Source organism: Aulonocara stuartgranti (assembly GCF_965226115.1).
Source record: "Aulonocara stuartgranti genome assembly, chromosome: 3".
NCBI lineage: Eukaryota > Metazoa > Chordata > Actinopteri > Cichliformes > Cichlidae > Aulonocara > Aulonocara stuartgranti.
The window spans coordinates 45,464,764-45,484,691 of record NC_138941.1 but is presented as its reverse complement, the minus strand read 5'-3'; the positions used below and the strand labels follow the sequence as shown (position 1 = coordinate 45,484,691).

The 19,928-nt window shown below is 39.5% G+C and overlaps 3 protein-coding genes and 1 long non-coding RNA gene across 4 annotated transcripts; all 4 read right to left on the bottom strand.

Moving 5' to 3' along the window:
* Positions 1-284: 284 nt before the first annotated feature.
* LOC309703365 lies at positions 285-1,426 on the bottom strand. The gene is made up of 3 exons (XR_014275880.1): positions 1,360-1,426; positions 803-977; positions 285-586 (listed from the first exon to the last, which is right to left on the bottom strand). It is a non-coding gene; the product is annotated as an uncharacterized lncRNA (long non-coding RNA).
* A 2,159-nt stretch (positions 1,427-3,585) lies between these two features.
* LOC309701758 (uncharacterized protein) lies at positions 3,586-9,246 on the bottom strand. Its single transcript, XM_082525972.1, has 6 exons — positions 9,146-9,246; positions 7,377-7,447; positions 5,314-7,276; positions 4,857-5,015; positions 4,722-4,775; positions 3,586-4,292 (listed from the first exon to the last, which is right to left on the bottom strand). Exons 3-6 carry the CDS (start codon positions 6,971-6,973, stop codon positions 4,045-4,047), a joined length of 2,121 nt encoding a protein of 706 aa, XP_082382098.1. The 5' UTR covers positions 6,974-7,276; positions 7,377-7,447; positions 9,146-9,246; the 3' UTR covers positions 3,586-4,044.
* A 1,451-nt stretch (positions 9,247-10,697) lies between these two features.
* Positions 10,698-15,903, bottom strand: LOC309703085 (uncharacterized protein; the record flags this gene model as incomplete). The annotated part of the gene is made up of 10 exons (XM_082527789.1): positions 10,698-10,704; positions 10,755-10,795; positions 10,964-11,035; positions 11,902-12,003; positions 12,172-12,243; positions 13,127-13,228; positions 13,397-13,468; positions 14,343-14,444; positions 14,613-14,684; positions 15,871-15,903. 10 exons carry the CDS (start codon positions 15,901-15,903, stop codon positions 10,698-10,700), a joined length of 675 nt encoding a protein of 224 aa, XP_082383915.1.
* Positions 15,781-18,929, bottom strand: LOC309704040 (histone-lysine N-methyltransferase set-1-like). The gene is made up of 6 exons (XM_082528993.1): positions 18,348-18,929; positions 17,528-17,653; positions 17,282-17,444; positions 16,976-17,168; positions 16,770-16,823; positions 15,781-16,680 (listed from the first exon to the last, which is right to left on the bottom strand). The coding sequence occupies exons 2-6, from the start codon at positions 17,628-17,630 to the stop codon at positions 16,570-16,572; spliced, it is 624 nt and encodes a 207-aa protein (XP_082385119.1). The 5' UTR covers positions 17,631-17,653; positions 18,348-18,929; the 3' UTR covers positions 15,781-16,569.
* Between the last annotated feature and the right edge of the window lie 999 nt (positions 18,930-19,928).

Here is a 19,928-nt window from a genome sequence, read left to right as displayed (position 1 = left end):
TATGTTAATTGTGTTGAGATATTTAACCAAATTGACAAAGAATAAAGCCAACATTCTAAAAATGAAAGCAATGACTGACAATAATGACTCTGAACATTTACTCACATTATTTGAACAGGAACTCACTGTTACATTTAATAAACAGGAAGACAGATACTCAGAGTTGCACCATTCAGCAAGCTCTGTAGGATACATTTATTCATTCATTTGATTGAGATTATACTTGAAAAGCCCGATTGACTAATTAGTACATCAAATAGTGCAAAACTGTGGCTACATGCAGGGCATATTGCTTGGCATTTGCTGTTGGTATCTCTCAAAATGCACAGGGCGGCAGCGGTTTTCAACATTATTGCAGGCTACAATCACAGGCTTTTGATGTGATATCACATTAAGTTCACAACCATTTACAAACTGGATGTCATGTACCAGTATGTTTGAACTACTGATACACAAGTTATCTGGGAAGGCATTAATTAGACGTCGACCATTTCGGCTGCAGATCCTATCGATATTCACCCGATCTCTGCTCTCGATGAAGGACTGCACTGGAGTTCTGCACCAGAGGTCTTTCTTTTTCAAATATCTGTTAAATCAGTATTCCATTTCACAGTAATCAAGATACATTACACATTACTCATTAAACATCTTCACGTGACCTAGTTAAATCGCAAATCAGTTATCCTCTTGATGACAACAAAAATAATAATAATCATCATCATCACGTTATTTTTTTTTTAGCTGTCTCCATATTATATTAATTTGCTCCTTACAAGGAGGGAACTATTAATTTTTAACTCACTTCTCCCACTCTCTTGGAAGACTTCGGTTAAATTCATCTTGAAGGATGTGTCTTCTGATAAATTCGTCATATTTACTTCGGAGGCTTGTGCCTTGACAAGGTAAAGAGTTCGTAGTGCCCAGATGGACAAGGGCTACAGTGACCATGGCAGTCAAGACAGCAAAGTTCATTTTGTCTACAGTGAAAGAAAGAAAACAACATTGACCGAGTAATGTGTTTAAAATCAATTTAGCTGGGATGATGAACAGCAGTACTAGTTTGTGTTATTCTGTTACCATAGACATCTGATATTATCATTATTATTTGTATATTGAGACAAACACGCAGGGCTGATGAAAACTGAACTTTTGTAATAACTGAGTCAGTCATTTTTCCTTTTCCATATTTGCTTTTTATTATTCTTGTAAAGTATGACAGCACTTCCAACTGTTCCTAATGACGACACACATTTAGAAAATAAAAAAAAATTATTTCACACTCGCACAGACAGACAAATCATAAACAACATTAAATGAATATGTAGAGCAACAGAATAAGAGAGAGAACAGTTGGCTTACCTTTCTTTGATGTGGTGTTGGGGAAATGAAGTGGAGGTGTAGTCGGTTAAAAGTCCATTTCTTTTTTCCTCTTTTATAACCTCACAACCAAATAGCCTCCCTAAACAACAGCCAATCAGAACAGTCCAAGGGAAGGCAGACGTATATAAGACAAAAGTCATTAAGACAAGCTGTAAAGGAAATATTTAAAAAATATATATAAATGCTGCGTATCCAAGTTTTAGTTGTGGCAGTGTTTCCCAGATGTGTTTTTGTTTTGTTTGTTTTTCTAATTGGGGGGGGGGGGGGGGGGGGGATTTGTTTGTCTTTAAATTGGAAGGAATGTTTGTGCTACAGACCAAAGGCTGATTATTGATAGATGACGTATCTTCTTTAAAAAAAAAAGCAAAAAAAAAAAAGCAGAGCAACGTTAGAGAAATAATAGCTACAAATTATGGAAAGAATGATTTCTCATGATCAAAGTGACTTCTTCAGTTCCTTAAAAAGTGTTATATTATATATTATATTATATATTATATATATTATATATATATTATATATATATATATATATATATATATTATATATATATATATATATATTATATTATATAAAGTTATATTTTGTCCATTTGCCATTATAGGCATAAAAAAGTACCAAATTCAAAGGATGAATCAGTGTAGTGTCTACACCAGGGGTGGGGAACTCCAGGCCTCATGGGCCGGTGTCCTGCAGGTTTTGGATCTCACCCTGGGTCAGCACACCTGAATCAGACGATTAGTTCATTACCTGGAGAACTTCGAGACATGTTGAGGAGATTATTCAGCCATTTAAAATCAACTGTGTTGGCTCAAAGACGCATCTAAAACCTGGAGGACAGTGACCTTTGAGAACTGGCGTTCCCCCACCCCTGGTGGACACATACCAAAAACAGATGAAATCTTTGGTGCCCGCTTTGTAACTTTCAGTACTATGGAGATCATTTAAAGATTATGGGAGGCTTCATACAATTCACACTAACATCTAATATTACAACAAAGAACCAATTTATAATTTTATCTTTAGACACTTCTTTATTGGCATCCTGTTTAAAAAATAATAATGATTACACCACATTATCAATAGTTAATCTAAAAAAGAACATAAGATGACAAATGGTATTAAGTAACAAAAATTGTAAATAACTACTTGTATTATAACAACCCTAAACAACAAACAGAACATTTTTCTCTAAGTAGAAAAAAATGGTCTCTGTTTAAGCTGTTTCACCACCAGTATAACCCACTGGAATCGTGTCTAGTAGATGGTTTACATTTCAGCTGTTTGTTTTGGCTGCTAAAATACTTTGCTTGCTCTTTGTTATAGTAAAAATTTGTTGATATAACTTAAAGTTCATGGTCACTGATCATGATAGAAGACTCTGACACAGAAACTGAATTTCTGCAGAAGGGAGATAATTTATATGACTGAAGGGTACCAATTATATTTTTAATTATTAAATCTAAAGTTTTACTCAGTTGTTGTAAGACATAATTTAGTTAGTTAGTTCACTCTTGACAACATGGCAACCCAAATTACATTTATGCAATAACTGATTTGATTCTTGTCTGCAGAAATCCATATGCTTTCATTTTTGGCTTTGTGTAATTGTATGGTGTTATGTTGAAATGGTTCAAAATTCTGCTCTGCTGCACATAATGTAGTTTCATAAGTTGAAAGGGATATTAATAATTAACAGTTGATCATGAATAACATAAATGCAGCCATGTGAATTATTAATAATAACGGATGAGGGCAGTGAGTAACACAAAATCAAGTTTACAAAGTTCAATTTTGCCATTTTATTGTTTATTTCTCACTTCTGTGACCTGAAATACAGAGATCAGAAGAACCAGACTGTTGTCTCAGAGCTACGATGTTTTAACTATGAACTCAGTGCAAGACAATATGTACACACACACACACACACACACACACATACGGGTCTATGTGGTATGGCGGGACTATACTACGTCAATCCGCCCGGTGGTGGTTTAAGTGGACTACCCTTTTGAAAGGACTTAGAGCCAAGGGAGCGAGGTTAAAGTGTTCGAAAAAATCTGAAAAAAATTTGGGTCACTTCAGACCTCATACACTCCCTATAGAAGTCTAGATACACTGATACACACCAACCAGACTCTATTGTGTTTTCTGGAGACATTGTCCACTTGACAATAATGTGTTTTATGAGGTCCAAAAAAAGCAATATTGGGTCTTTAAAGGGACAATGATGTAATATTTAAATAGCTCATCATTACCATGAATACACATCTGACAGGACACAGGATTACTGGAACATCATTTTATTAGTGTTCTTGGATCTGAACATTAATTTTAACCATAAATAAAAAAAGAAATCTATGGACAAAAATGCCCACGCTTCCCACAGAAATATAAAAATATAGAAAACAGAAAAATTAAAAACATTTAAAATGAATTTTAATAGTTTAAAGGTAAATATTAAGGGGAGAAAATATGCATTTATAATTTTTTATTTTAAATATAACCCGTCAAAAAAAACCCTAAATAAATTAAATGTAAAAATTATGAAATACAAACTACTTCTGTATTTAACAAGAACTTTTTTTTCTTTAAACAGAACATCAGTGTTAACAACAATTGGCAATCTGACCAAGATGTAAAACCACAGCTCTCTAAACAGTTATTTTAGTTCATTTTTTTCTGCCTTTTTGCAGTTAATCCTCTGTTTCTTACAAAATCTCGTATGTTTTGAACTGTTCTTCCTGCCAACACCGGATCTTCTACCAATTTGCAATGACTGCATTCATTTTTGGTGGCTAGTTTCCCTTCGTTTATGTGGTCTTTAAAATGCCTCATCACTGCAGCAACCTCAGCCTTGGACCACATGTTTTTGGGAGCTCTTCGGGAATTGTGGGATTGAGCAGCATTTTTCTCTGGAAGATATATAAAGTAGTAGTAGTTAAAACAAACAAAAAACCAAACAAAAAAAACAAAAAACATTTGGTGGTTAAAAGAATGGATGCTACCCTGTACTAACTTCTGAAATGTGTTGCTACCATCAATATCAAAACGAGCTAAAATTCTCTTTGAAAATTTATCAAATTTCTAAAATGAGACATTTAGTGTTCCGCTGTGAATAAAAGACTGAATAAAAAGTTGAATAAAAGTCTCTTGATGCATGCTCAATCATCCAGGTAAGTAAATCCCAAAACGTTGATTCTGTTAATCTGGACGTAGCGTTTTCAGTGGGAGAAACATTTTGTCACTCATCCAAGTGACTTTTTGCCACCACTCTGCAGTTTGCCATATGTTGCAAAGTGATGAAACAATAATAAGCTTCGAGAACCAACTGCACCCCTTACCTTCAGAGGGAGCAGCAGTCTCACTTGCTGCAGGCATTGTGAGTGGTCCTTCATCTGCTGATTACACAATTTGATTAAGTTTTAATATTTGTAACAAACATTTTATCCACAGAAACCAAGCTAGTGGTAACTTACCACAATCTACAGTGTCTTGGAGCTGCGCTGTGTTTGTGGAATCAGCTACTGCATGTACAGGCTCACTGGTGCCACACGCCAACATTGTGAGTGCTGTGTCATCATCATCTGATTCACTCTCACTGTCCTTTGTTTCAGCATCACTTAATGCAATTTCATCTGAGAAATTGTGGGAAAACCCCCCCAAAAAACCAAACACAAACCCCCCAAAAACCTCACATTAACAACGAGATATGACAAAATACAGAACAAATACTGGAAATTATAGTACATAGTTTTACTATTTAAGGCCACCACTCTGCAGTTTGCCAAATGTTGCAAAGTGATGAAACAATAGACTTCAAGAACCTTAAATCATGGACATTTAACAGAATGGTCTGTGCTTTTAGGTTTTAATTCTGTTGATAAAGCATAATATTCAACTACTGCCCTAATATTTGCTCCTTTCAATACAAACCTATTTTGATCTCATCCAGTGATTTCCCCTGGATCTGGGAAAGTTGTCCTTTTTCCAGTGTTAAAAGCAGTTTGGAAATCTTGGCCAGCTGTGTTGTGGGAACTGGTAATCTGTAGAATTCGCGGTGAACGCGGATATCATGACCCAGGAAATCTGCAACCTGATCAAGTTCGTTGTTTTTCAAATTAAGGACTTGTGAGAGTGTGGCAACATGTTTTCTGAGCTGTGTCGATCTTAGATACTCAGGCTGCTTTGCTCCACACTGGTGTGCATGAACACGCAAGGAGTCCATTCCTCTGTAATGACTCATTGATCGGGGTCTTGCAAAGAGGTAGATATTAGTGGCACAAATACCACAGTCAGGCCTCCTACTAACCAGTAGTGACAGAGCATCCAGCATGCTTGGTGTTAGCAGAACTGGAACATTTCTGTCCCTTTTTCCCATTATTTCTATTCTACAGAAATAGTTACAGAGTCTCTGTTCCATTTCTGAGAGCCCCATGGCAACATCTGTGTGGAGTGCTGTTTTGTCTCTTTCAAGAAAACTTTTGAGGCGCATCTTTGAAACCTCTCCAGAACGTCTTCGGTTGAACACAATGATTTGTGAGAGTGTAACTTGTGCAAGTTGGGCATAATTCTGAGCTGTGGCTTCGTTCTCCAAGCTGCAAAAGGCACTTTCTGCAGATTTTTGAAGGTAGTGATGGAGAATCCGAACATCTTCTGTAAAGGGCAATGTTGATGGCTTGTTAAACTTTGCCTCACTCAATGTGTTCAAGGCACGGTGAGACACCATCTCAGACCATTTGGAGACATACAACTTCTTGAACGCATCAGTGGACTTGATTAGGGCTTCATCCTCTGTCATGAGGGCACGACAATGGATAATGTCAGACATTTTATGCAGTGTATGTCCCAGTTTCAGCGCAAGGCTTGGAGTTTTGTATGACAGTGTCTCTTCATCAAAACCTGAAACTTTCTTTACTGCTTGCACAACTCTCTGGAAATTAGCAGGCTTAATAGCTTCTTCCATGTTATGCACTGAGAATTCTGTGCGCAGACACAACAACAAACGTCCCGCTTCACGAAGCTTCTGTCGTATATAATCATACTTTGTAGGGTCTTGTCCATGTTTATTGTAGAGGGACTGGGCAAACTGAATAACAGTAAAGTCATTTCGCACAGCTGAGGCAATCTCATCTTGTTTCATAACAGCAAGAACCTTCCAGACTCCACTTGACACCTGCGGATAACACTGAGACTCCAGAGTTAAAGCCAGGCCGAGTACTTTGGTTCTTCCAGGTTCTTTATCCGTGTCATCTTTTGGTTTGTTAGGACATCTGCGGACATGTCTCCAAAGATCCTTGCGAACATACATCCCTTGACAATAAAAGCAATGAGCAAACTTTCCCTCTACTGCTTTAATCTTGGGTCTTCTCTTCACTTTCAGTGGTCCCACTCCACCATGCAAAACTGCAGCATTATGCTTAAAATTTCCCTTATTTCTCAATTTCTCTAACAGACTTTTACGCTCGTTTGAGTCTCTAGGCAGGGAAAATGCATGCACAACATCAGGAGCCGTTTTGTGCGTTTTCAGGTGGCGGGAAATTTTAGCTTGTGGTTTGCCACAAAAATAGCAGTAATTTCTTTTACTTAAAGTCATTTTTTCTGATTCAGTTTCGCAAAGCTCACTTTTATCTTGTGGCTTGTCCTTTGTCAAGTTGTGGATTAAATTCGTTGAATCTGATTGTTCATGCGCTTTGGAGATGTCATCTTGGCATAGCAGACCTTTTGATGTGCTTGGCAATAATGAGATGTCTTCATCTGAATCTTCATCATATGACTCTGAATCTGGCACATATTCTTCTTCTGATATGCTGTGGTTGCCATCATCATCGCTTGATATTTGATCCAGAACTGAATGTGGCAATCCATCCTCCCCTGAATATTCAGAAATTTCTTCTTTCTGGAATGTAAGAACAAAAGTTTTTTTAATTGATCAATACTTTAGACAGGTAAAAAATAAACTGAAAAAAAGTCAAGCCAAATATGAATGGGATACACACCTGTGTTGACTGGTGGCAATTCTGATTTGCCAATTTTGCAAGGCAAGATTTGTGCCAGACCCCTAAACAAACTGAAACACATTTTGATAGACTTAATTTAGCTTTGCAGTTCTATTTAAGTGAAGTAGTTTTTTGTCAAAGCATTGCAGTAATGTCAAATGCTGAAAAAAAAAAAAAAAAAAAAAAAAAACTGTTCACATTAAGGATATTTTAATGACTACACATACACTGCTAATCCCCCTCCCCCCCCCCCAAAAAAAAGGACATCCCAGATGTGAATGAAGGAATTATTCTTATTAAATACTTTGTTCTTTAGGTAGTTGAGTGGCATGAAAGTGTGTAGTTGAATGTGTGTGGCCTCCAGATGCCTGTACGACTTCCCTACAATGCCTGGGCATGCTCGGGATGAGGTGGCGGATGGTCTCCTGAAGGATCTCCTCCAAGACCTGGACTAAAGCATCTGCCAACCCCTGGACAGTTTGTGGTGGATGGAGTGAGACATGATGTCCCAGATGTGCTCAATTGGATTCAGGTCTGGGGAACAGGCGGGCCAGTCCATAGCATCAATGCCTTTGTCATGGAGGAACTGCTGACATACTCCAGCCACATGAGGCCCAGTGTCGTCTCGCATTAGGTGGACCCCAGGGCCAAATGCACCAGCATGTGGTCTCACAAAGGGTCCGAGGACCTCATCTTGTTACCCAATGACAGTCAGGCTCTCTGGCAGGCACAGAAATGCCACCCCTCACCATTACTGACCCACTGCCAATATGATCATGCTGGAGGATGTTGCAGGCAGCAGAACATTCCCCACGGCATCTCCAGACTGTCACGTGCTCAGTTTGAACCTCCTTTCAGCTGTGAGGAGCATAGGGTGCCCGTGCTGAAGTTGCCAAACTTTGTGTTTTCTGGCAAATGCCAAACATCCTGCATGGTGTTGGACTGCAAGCTCAATCCCCACCTGTGGATGCTGGACCCTCAAGCCACCCTCATGAAGTCAGTTTCTGACCATTTGAGCAGACAGATGCACATTTGTGGCCTGTTTGAGGTCATTTTGCAGGGCTCCTCTTGTTCCTCCTTGCACAAAGGTGGAGGTAGCGGTCCTGCTGCTGGGTTGTTGCCCTCCTATGGCCTACTCCACATCCAGGTAGCACCTCCATGCTCTGGACACTACACTAACAGACACAGCAAACCTTCTTGCCACAGCTCACATTGATGTGCTACGCTAGATGAGCTGCACTACCTGAGCCCCTTGTGTGGGTTGTAGACTGTCTCATGCTACCACTAAAATGAAATCACCGCCAGCATTCAAAAGTGACCATAACATCAGCCAGAAAGCATAGGTGCTGAGAAGTGGTCTGTGGTCACCACCTGCAGAACCAGTCCTTTATTATGGTGAATTGACTATAATTTCCACTTGTTGTCTACTCTATTTGCAAAACAGCATGTGAAACTGGTTGTCAGTGTTACTTCCTAAGTGAACAGTTTGATTTCACAGAAGTGTGACTGACTTGGAGTAACATCGCATTGTTTAAGTGTTCCCTTTATTATTTTGAGCAGTTTATGTTATGGAATGGGGAATTGAGGACAATCCCAAGTATACCATTTTTACAAGGTCCTGCACCAATGAGGTAATACTGCATTTCTTTAATTAGACGTGACCACCCATTAATTAAAAAGGGAGCAGTGTTCATTTCAGCACGTCTTAACTTGTTGAACTCTATTAATGCTTTTTACTATACACTGTACCTATTCACTAAATGTCTCACCTTTGCACTTAAAGCCAAGCCACTTGAGGGAGGAAACCGGTCCCACACACTGAATGCACTTGTCCAAAGATGATATTGTTGTGCACACCAGACGATGATTGTGACACTGTTAGCAAAATATTGCAACATTTATTTGTTTTAGACAGTTGGAAAGGTGTGTTTTCAATTCAGTTGCAGATATCAACTAATAAACTTCGTCCATGTAAATCACATCACACCCAGGTGACTGCCAAACACACACACACACACAGCATCCATAAAGAATGATGATAGATTAAATTATTAGTTCATTAAGTGGTACACTGGATTATATTTACCCTTTCAGGCTCTGGATGTTTCAGGTCCAGATCATTGTTTGGAAAGCTGTTTGGTTGCGGCTTTAGGCAGCTCACAGTCTTCTGAATCTGGCTGGTCTCAGTCTTCGTGTGTAACAGATAGAGAATGAAGACAAAAGAACAGTAATCTGACAGTTACTAAAAATGCATCACTCAAGAGGATGAATAGACCATTTCACTATCGGCAAATAGCGTAAGGTACACATCGTGCATGAGAAACATTCATTAAAATCTGTCCTAGGTCAATGTTACCTCTTCAAAATCTTGCACTGAAGAAGAATGCATGGCTTCTGAGCCTTGCTGAGGCATTTCTTCATCAAGATCCTGCAACAAAGAAAAGATGGCACAAAGATTAGACCAAGTGCTCTTCTTGCAACTGTACTGGGCAGGCCTGTGCTTCTGTTTTTAATTTGCATGTGTGTGTGTGTGTGTGTGTGTGTGTGGGGGGGGGGGGGGGGGGGGGCTTTCCACTCAAGAAATGTTTTCTTCTGAAAAAAAATACTGGCTACAATAATTAACAACTGATTCCTTTGCAATCATCCATCCTCTTCCACTTATCCTTATCAGGATTGTGGGGTAGCAGTTTTGGGGCCTATACCAGCTACCATAGGGCAGTACAACCTGGACAGATCACCAGTCTAACATGGAAGGACAAGCATTTGCATTCACACCAAAGGGCAGTTTTGAATCACCAGTTAACCTAACCCCATAAGCTACATCTTTGGACTGTGGGAAGAAGCCAGAGTACACAGCCAGAGAGAGCCCATGCACTAAAGCAGTAAAAAGTGCCTAAAACAAGTTAAGAAGTTGTATAGTACTATCCATCTTAATGTTCAAGCCTGAGTTTCAAAAAATTTCAACATAGAAACAAAGCACATGCAGTCAGTTCTGCATGCTGTAGGTCAAACTGTCAAGACATACGAGAAGACCCCTCCTAAAACCAGAGTGATGTCACCATGAAGCAAACTTTGACGGAGTCCCCCAATAACAGTGTGGTCCTCCTAAGTCACATTTGGGTGGTTAACACACACACACACACTCAGATGTTATCCAGACTTGCACTTTGAAACAATGAAAAGGACCTACAAGCCACAGTCCATGTAAATCACATCACACCCAGGTGACTGCCAAACACACACACACACAGCATCCATAAAGAATGATGATAGATTAAATTATTAGTTCATTAAGTGGTACACTGGATTATATTTACCCTTTCAGGCTCTGGATGTTTCAGGTCCAGATCATTGTTTGGAAAGCTGTTTGGTTGTGGCTTTAGGCAGCTCACAGTCTTCTGAATCTGGCTGGTCTCAGTCTTCGTGTGTAACAGATAGAGAATGAAGACAAAAGAACAGTAATCTGACAGTTACTAAAAATGCATCACTCAAGAGGATGAATAGACCATTTCACTATCGGCAAATAGCGTAAGGTACACATCGTGCATGAGAAACATTCATTAAAATCTGTCCTAGGTCAATGTTACCTCTTCAAAATCTTGCACTGAAGAAGAATGCATGGCTTCTGAGCCTTGCTGAGGCATTTCTTCATCAAGATCCTGCAACAAAGAAAAGATGGCACAAAGATTAGACCAAGTGCTCTTCTTGCAACTGTACTGGGCAGGCCTGTGCTTCTGTTTTTAATTTGCATGTGTGTGTGTGTGGGGGGGGGCTTTCCACTCAAGAAATGTTTTCTTCTGAAAAAAATACTGGCTACAATAATTAACAACTGATTCCTTTGCAATCATCCATCCTCTTCCACTTATCCTTATCAGGATTGTGGGGTAGCAGTTTTGGGGCCTATACCAGCTACCATAGGGCAGTACAACCTGGACAGATCACCAGTCTAACATGGAAGGACAAGCATTTGCATTCACACCAAAGGGCAGTTTTGAATCACCAGTTAACCTAACCCCATAAGCTACATCTTTGGACTGTGGGAAGAAGCCAGAGTACACAGCCAGAGAGAGCCCATGCACTAAAGCAGTAAAAAGTGCCTAAAACAAGTTAAGAAGTTGTATAGTACTATCCATCTTAATGTTCAAGCCTGAGTTTCAAAAAATTTCAACATAGAAACAAAGCACATGCAGTCAGTTCTGCATGCTGTAGGTCAAACTGTCAAGACATACGAGAAGACCCCTCCTAAAACCAGAGTGATGTCACCATGAAGCAAACTTTGACGGAGTCCCCCAATAACAGTGTGGTCCTCCTAAGTCACATTTGGGTGGTTAACACACACACACACACACACACACACTCAGATGTTATCCAGACTTGCACTTTGAAACAATGACAAGGACCTACAAGCCACGGTCCATGTAAATCACATCACACCCAGGTGACAGCCAAACACACACAGCATCCATAAAGAATGATGATAGATTAAATTATTAGTTCATTAAGTGGTACACTGGATTATATTTACCCTTTCAGGCTCTGGATGTTTCAGGTCCAGATCATTGTTTGGAAAGCTGTTTGGTTGCGGCTTTAGGCAGCTCACAGTCTTCTGAATCTGGCTGGTCTCAGTCTTCGTGTGTAACAGATAGAGAATGAAGACAAAAGAACAGTAATCTGACAGTTACTAAAAATGCATCACTCAAGAGGATGAATAAACCATTTCACTATCGGCAAATAGCGTAAGGTACACATCGTGCATGAGAAACATTCATTAAAATCTGTCCTAGGTCAATGTTACCTCTTCAAAATCTTCCACTGAAGAAGAATGCATGGCTTCTGAGCCTTGCTGAGGCATTTCTTCATCAAGATCCTGCAACAAAGAAAAGATGGCACAAAGATTAGACCAAGTGCTCTTCTTGCAACTGTACTGGGCAGGCCTGTGCTTCTGTTTTTAATTTGCGTGTGTGTGTGTGTGTGTGTGTGTGGGGGGGGGGGGGGCTTTCCACTCAAGAAATGTTTTCTTCTGAAAAAAATACTGGCTACAATAATTAACAACTGATTCCTTTGCAATCATCCATCCTCTTCCACTTATCCTTATCAGGATTGTGGGGTAGCAGTTTTGGGGCCTATACCAGCTACCATAGGGCAGTACAACCTGGACAGATCACCAGTCTAACATGGAAGGACAAGCATTTGCATTCACACCAAAGGGCAGTTTTGAATCACCAGTTAACCTAACCCCATAAGCTACATCTTTGGACTGTGGGAAGAAGCCAGAGTACACAGCGAGAGAGCCCATGCACTACCAGCAGTAAAAAGTGCCTAAAACAAGTTAAGTTGTATAGTACTATCTATCTTAATGTTCAAGCCTGAGTTTCAAACCACATAGAAACAAAGCACATGCAGTCAGTTCTGCATGCTGTAGGTCAAACTGTCAAGAAATACGAGAAGACCCCTCCTAAAACCAGAGTGATGTCACCATGAAGCAAACTTTGACGGAGTCTCCCAATAACAGTGTGGTCCTCCTAAGTCACATTTGGGTGGTTAACACACACACACACACACACACTCAGATGTTATCCAGACTTGCACTTTGAAACAATGAAAAGGACCTACAAGCCACAGTCCATGTAAATCACATCACACCCAGGTGACTGCCAAACACACACACACACACACACACACAGCATCCATAAAGAATGATGATAGATTAAATTATTAGTTCATTAAGTGGTACACTGGATTATATTTACCCTTTCAGGCTCTGGATGTTTCAGGTCCAGATCATTGTTTGGAAAGCTGTTTGGTTGCGGCTTTAGGCAGCTCACAGTCTTCTGAATCTGGCTGGTCTCAGTCTTCGTGTGTAACAGATAGAGAATGAAGACAAAAGAACAGTAATCTGACAGTTACTAAAAATGCATCACTCAAGAGGATGAATAAACCATTTCACTATCGGCAAATAGCGTAAGGTACACATCATGCATGAGAAACATTCATTAAAATCTGTCCTAGGTCAATGTTACCTCTTCAAAATCTTGCACTGAAGAAGAATGCATGGCTTCTGAGCCTTGCTGAGGCATTTCTTCATCAAGATCCTGCAACAAAGAAAAGATGGCACAAAGATTAGACCAAGTGCTCTTCTTGCAACTGTACTGGGCAGGCCTGTGCTTCTGTTTTTAATTTGCATGTGTGTGTGTGTGTGTGTGTGTGTGGGGGGGGGGGCTTTCCACTCAAGAAATGTTTTCTTCTGAAAAAAATACTGGCTACAATAATTAACAACTGATTCCTTTGCAATCATCCATCCTCTTCCACTTATCCTTATCAGGATTGTGGGGTAGCAGTTTTGGGGCCTATACCAGCTACCATAGGGCAGTACAACCTGGACAGATCACCAGTCTAACATGGAAGGACAAGCATTTGCATTCACACCAAAGGGCAGTTTTGAATCACCAGTTAACCTAACCCCATAAGCTACATCTTTGGACTGTGGGAAGAAGCCAGAGTACACAGCCAGAGAGAGCCCATGCACTAAAGCAGTATATAGTGCCTAAAACAAGTTAAGAAGTTGTATAGTACTATCTATCTTAATGTTCAAGCCTGAGTTTCAAACCACATAGAAACAAAGCACATGCAGTCAGTTCTGCATGCTGTAGGTCAAACTGTCAAGACATACGAGAAGACCCCTCCTAAAACCAGAGTGATGTCACCATGAAGCAAACTTTGACGGAGTCCCCCAATAACAGTGTGGTCCTCCTAAGTCACATTTGGGTGGTTAACACACACACACACACACTCAGATGTTATCCAGACTTGCACTTTGAAACAATGAAAAGGACCTACAAGCCACGGTCCATGTAAATCACATCACACCCAGGTGACAGCCAAACACACACACACACACAGCATCCATAAAGAATGATGATAGATTAAATTATTAGTTCATTAAGTGGTACACTGGATTATATTTACCCTTTCAGGCTCTGGATGTTTCAGGTCCAGATCATTGTTTGGAAAGCTGTTTGGTTGCGGCTTTAGGCAGCTCACAGTCTTCTGAATCTGGCTGGTCTCAGTCTTCGTGTGTAACAGATAGAGAATGAAGACAAAAGAACAGTAATCTGACAGTTACTAAAAATGCATCACTCAAGAGGATGAATAAACCATTTCACTATCGGCAAATAGCGTAAGGTACACATCGTGCATGAGAAACATTCATTAAAATCTGTCCTAGGTCAATGTTACCTCTTCAAAATCTTGCACTGAAGAAGAATGCATGGCTTCTGAGCCTTGCTGAGGCATTTCTTCATCAAGATCCTGCAACAAAGAAAAGATGGCACAAAGATTAGACCAAGTGCTCTTCTTGCAACTGTACTGGGCAGGCCTGTGCTTCTGTTTTTAATTTGCATGTGTGTGTGTGTGTGTGTGGGGGGGGGCTTTCCACTCAAGAAATGTTTTCTTCTGAAAAAAATACTGGCTACAATAATTAACAACTGATTCCTTTGCAATCATCCATCCTCTTCCACTTATCCTTATCAGGATTGTGGGGTAGCAGTTTTGGGGCCTATACCAGCTACCATAGGGCAGTACAACCTGGACAGATCACCAGTCTAACATGGAAGGACAAGCATTTGCATTCACACCAAAGGGCAGTTTTGAATCACCAGTTAACCTAACCCCATAAGCTACATCTTTGGACTGTGGGAAGAAGCCAGAGTACACAGCCAGAGAGAGCCCATGCACTAAAGCAGTATATAGTGCCTAAAACAAGTTAAGAAGTTGTATAGTACTATCTATCTTAATGTTCAAGCCTGAGTTTCAAAAAATTTCAACATAGAAACAAAGCACATGCAGTCAGTTCTGCATGCTGTAGGTCAAACTGTCAAGACATACGAGAAGACCCCTCCTAAAACCAGAGTGATGTCACCATGAAGCAAACTTTGACGGAGTCCCCCAATAACAGTGTGGTCCTCCTAAGTCACATTTGGGTGGTTAACACACACACACACACTCAGATGTTATCCAGACTTGCACTTTGAAACAATGAAAAGGACCTACAAGCCACGGTCCATGTAAATCACATCACACCCAGGTGACTGCCAAACACACACACACACAGCATCCATAAAGAATGATGATAGATTAAATTATTAGTTCATTAAGTGGTACACTGGATTATATTTACCCTTTCAGGCTCTGGATGTTTCAGGTCCAGATCATTGTTTGGAAAGCTGTTTGGTTGCGGCTTTAGGCAGCTCACAGTCTTCTGAATCTGGCTGGTCTCCGTCTTCGTGTGTAACAGATAGAAAATGAATATACAGTGCATTTTTGAAGAGGATTTTGAAACATTAAATAAACTGTATGAGAAAGATAAGTTTCAAGCTATTGTCTTTACAATATTCACTGTCATGTATAGAGAATTTAAGGCCCTATGATTAAGAGACAAATAGTCAGTGTGATTTCTTTATTTTTTAAGCCATTGCTAAAGGAGTAAAACAATCACCTGTAGCAGCAACGAACTGTCACTAGGGCCCATTTATCTTCGAGGGACAAAATTTAAAATGAATCTAACTAAAGAGGCTACACAGCAAAATCTCCAGTGTTAAATTAACACTAGAGAGTGTCTATATGGGTCCACACAACACTGTTGAGTGTTGAATTAACACTTTTGACAGTGTTATATGTTTAAAAGTAACCTAGTCAGTTTTGAAGATTAACAAAGACTAACACTGAGCAGTGCTGATTTTCTAACACTGGAATATTTCTAACATTTTGAGTTATTTTCCAGTGTTAGAAAATCAGCACTGCTCAGTGTTAGCCATTGTTAATCTTCAAAACTGACTAGGTTACTTTTAAACATATAACACTGTCAAAAGTGTTAATTTAACACTCAACAGTGTTGTATTTAACACTCAGAGGTGTGGACCCTTATAGACACTCTCCAGTGTTAATTTAACACTGGAGATTTTGCTGTGTAGAATCACATTAAACATCAATCACTGTTAAAATTTAGAAACCGAAAGCCATTTTTTATTTCTGCATACCTGCTGATATTTTTTTAGTGCTTTTAGAGGGCTTTGATGTGGCAGCCATCACAATTGCCTGTTTTCCATTAGTACCTACCCCTGTTTTTCCAGTAGGTTATAGTACCATGTAGTTTTTCAGTAACTACTGCACCAAGGTTCCAAGTGATCCAAAGTGATCAGAAAATTTGACATAGACTGAATGCCACCAGGTGGCTGGTCAATGGTGTCACTCGATAAGTTATGAGTGCGCCTCCTTCGTGAAAATCCAAGCCATCATTTTTGAAACTCTGAAATGTTTGAAATAGCGACCAAAATTAACAGCGTGATCCCTGAATTGAACACTAAAGTATAGACTGAGCAGCAGGCATTTTGTCACCTTGACGTCCATGCTTGCTGTGGCATTTATATCACTGGATGCTCGGCTGCATTGCTATAGTTACCCCAGGCACAGTAGGTGATACTCAATTTCAGTGAAAAACTAGATGCCGTAAGTCACGTTAAGCCAATTTGAGTAGGTACAAATGTAAAAATGGCTTAGGGTATGCAATTTATCAGTTCCAAAAAGTACAATTGTAGAAATACCTTGCATCTCCAGAGCCAATCCGAGTCACCATAATTATAGTCTATTTCTTCACCTGGACTTATGTCTCTGCTTGCAAATAAGCATAGATGGGGCTTTCCATTGATATTTAATATTTTCATCTTAGCACTTGGACTGATGTGGTTGTCGTTGACAAGTCTGCCTAATGACCCATCTTCTTGAGATGCATCCACACTGTGGGGTTAGGCAAAAAAGTATTAGCTTAACTAGTTAGGAAGCTTTTTTTTCATAAATCAAAAGCAATGTGTAATTTAATCTTAATCAAACTACACTGATATAATACGCACCACCAGAGTTTTCCATCAAACTTGAATTCAAACATGAACACCTTCAGGCTGTCATGATAAACTCTGTGTCTCCGCTCACATTCTTCTTTTGTTATGAGTTTACCTCTGTATTCCAAAAGAAAGTCTCCTTTTTGGAATGGAACAGTCGTGAAAATGCCCCGACCTGAATTGCAGAGGCATACCAAGTGAGTGACAAAAGACAAAGTGACAAACTCCAAATCTAATCCAAACTAAAGACCAACTTACCTTTGAAGGCATTTATGTAGTGGATATCAAGTCCCAGTTTGTCCCTTCCAGCAGAAACATGACAGACTGCATCCTCCCGTGGAGGAATGCGTCTCCTTCGCATGTTCTCCTGTACGTTTTGATTGGCTGTATTACCAAAGCATATAAAGTATTACGATTATCGTCATCATTGTCATCATCATCAGTAGTAGCAGAACTAGCAGTAGTGTAGTTTACAGCATAAACACAGCTGACTTATTCATAGTGCTAATTTATGCCTTCTTTTAAAATGTTAAAGGCCTAGTACTCAAAATGGCGACATGTGACATTTCTGTAATGGCGACTGCAGAGAGTGATACAAGTACTGAGAAAGCTTAGGCATCAAAACTGTAAGAAGTTTTTTCTTCAGGCATATAAATAAATACACGACTAAATACACTTATACCCTTGCTTTTATTTTAGGGCTGTCAGCAGAATGGACAGACATTGGACAAACTGCCCGAAATTAGCTAACAGCGACATCAGGGATTTTGACTCAGACTGCGCTGGTTTAATTGTTAATCGCGTTAGTCGCGATGTCGGCATTAACACGTTTAAGCCACAATAATGCTTTAACACCGAGTAAATCCTAACACGGGTTAGCCCGCTTTATCGCGTTGACGCGGTTAGTCGTCAGCCCTATTTTATTTACTCAATGACAAACGCTGGGGCCGTTTTACTTCTTCAAAGACTCACTAACAGTCCATAAAGCATAAATTAAACCAGTTTAATATAGGCCTGTGCACCTATAATTTCATATAGTATTAAAGTCATGGTGCATTTTACATTAAAAAAGGCTTACCTTTGTGTTTTTAATCCGTCTTCGTATTGCCGTCGACATACACTTGTTAAAGGGCACGCGCGCGAAAGTTGTGGCGCCGTTTCCTGTAGGTACCGCCTATATATATAGCCTACCAATCACAATGACTTCCGGCCGTGTGTATTGAAAATGTGTATTAAATTGCAGTACCTACACACATCCACTCTAACTCGAAACGTCGCTGTGCAATACACTGGAATACACAAAAATCAGGTGAGGGGTATAGGTGGACTTTTAAGAAAATCAGAAAATCTTTTAATTATAGTTTAATAAATGAATTTACACTACAGTTTAAGCAAATACAGGTCAAAAGATAAATAATGACCTCATAAGAAGTAGAAAAAATTATTATTTAGACACTTAAAAATGCATTTACAAGTCATGTTTTAGGGGGACACATGAATACACAGCAAAAAGTCGAAATGTCCCCGGAGCCCAGGTACAGCGCAGGTCAAATGTCAATCCATACCACATAGACGCACTCACACACACACACACACACACACACACACACACACACACACACACACATATGTACAGACTACATATGATTTGTCTTCAGTGGTCAGAATGTCTGATGATCTCTGGCCTATTTGTGGAAGAAGAAGTCCAGGCTGTGTGTCGTCTTACAAGTTTTAAAATCAGACCTTGGGACAGTACATTTCACATGTTTTTTCATATTATGAAATGTGCTGCAAAACAAACTAAGGCAAACCAACCGTGTCATGTAAAGGTTTAATGAGAGCACTGCTGTGCTGTGTTGGATTTAAAGTAAAGAACAGTGTAGGTTACAGTGTAGCAGAGGTCAATGTGAAATAAAGCTGATGATACTTAAAAGAAAGTGTATGTCTATTTAAAGTAACAGCAATGGTTCATGTTATAATTATAATAGTCCATGCTTTTATTAGTAAACATGTCACTCTTTCTTCATAGATTTCTTTCATTGATCTTAGTTGACATAGTTAAATAACAAATACTTAGAAAAATGTTTTTTTTAAAAAGTACACGTCTAGATGTTAATAATTAATAGCTGATCATGAGATGACATATAAAAACCAATGCAGATCATTCGTCAGAATTGTGTCGAGTGGTGAAATTGGATCATTTGGACGATGAATCTCAGCAGTTTATTGTTGATTTTGTTGTTTTGTGGTCTGATTTTGGCCCAGGATACTATCGAAACACAATCACATTCATGCGTTCACACATGTAATAACGCCAACGAGTTTGGTGCAATGAGAGAAAAAATACATTCTTTGGAAATCAAGGTGATGAACATTGAAAACAGGCTGACAGGCTACGGAAGTCTCATTCTGCAGCTGGAACAAAAGGGTAAAGAACAAAACTCAAGCAGAAGTGTATTTTTGTGATGTTACACTTTTTTTTTTTGGAAAAAAAATGGTGTGAAGAGTCATACTTTAACATTTTTACACTTTTAGTCTGAAATAAGCTTTTCTTTTTTTCCCTAGAGAGAAACATTGTCATATTAACCCTTTAAAGCCGGTCGGAGCGGGCACGCTCCGTTTTGCGCAACTACTTTTAAATCCTGGTACCACTGCAACC

Bases quoted from the DNA above. Each gene is read 5' to 3' on its own strand.
- LOC309701758 (XM_082525972.1), bottom strand. From the start codon at position 6,973: ATGACTTTAAGTAAAAGAAATTACTGCTATTTTTGTGGCAAACCACAA. The intron at 5,016-5,313 runs GTTTGTATTGAA...ACAATTTCTCAG, and splicing joins ACTGGATGAGATCAAAATAG to ATGAAATTGCATTAAGTGAT. The intron at 4,293-4,721 runs GTAAGGGGTGCA...TATATCTTCCAG, and splicing joins GACTGCTGCTCCCTCTGAAG to AGAAAAATGCTGCTCAATCC.
- LOC309704040 (XM_082528993.1), bottom strand. From the start codon at position 17,630: ATGCGAAGGAGACGCATTCCTCCACGGGAGGATGCAGTCTGTCATGTT. The intron at 17,445-17,527 runs GTAAGTTGGTCT...TCTGCAATTCAG, and splicing joins CTACATAAATGCCTTCAAAG to GTCGGGGCATTTTCACGACT. The intron at 16,681-16,769 runs GTGACAAAATGC...CAAACATTTCAG, and splicing joins CAGCAAGCATGGACGTCAAG to AGTTTCAAAAATGATGGCTT.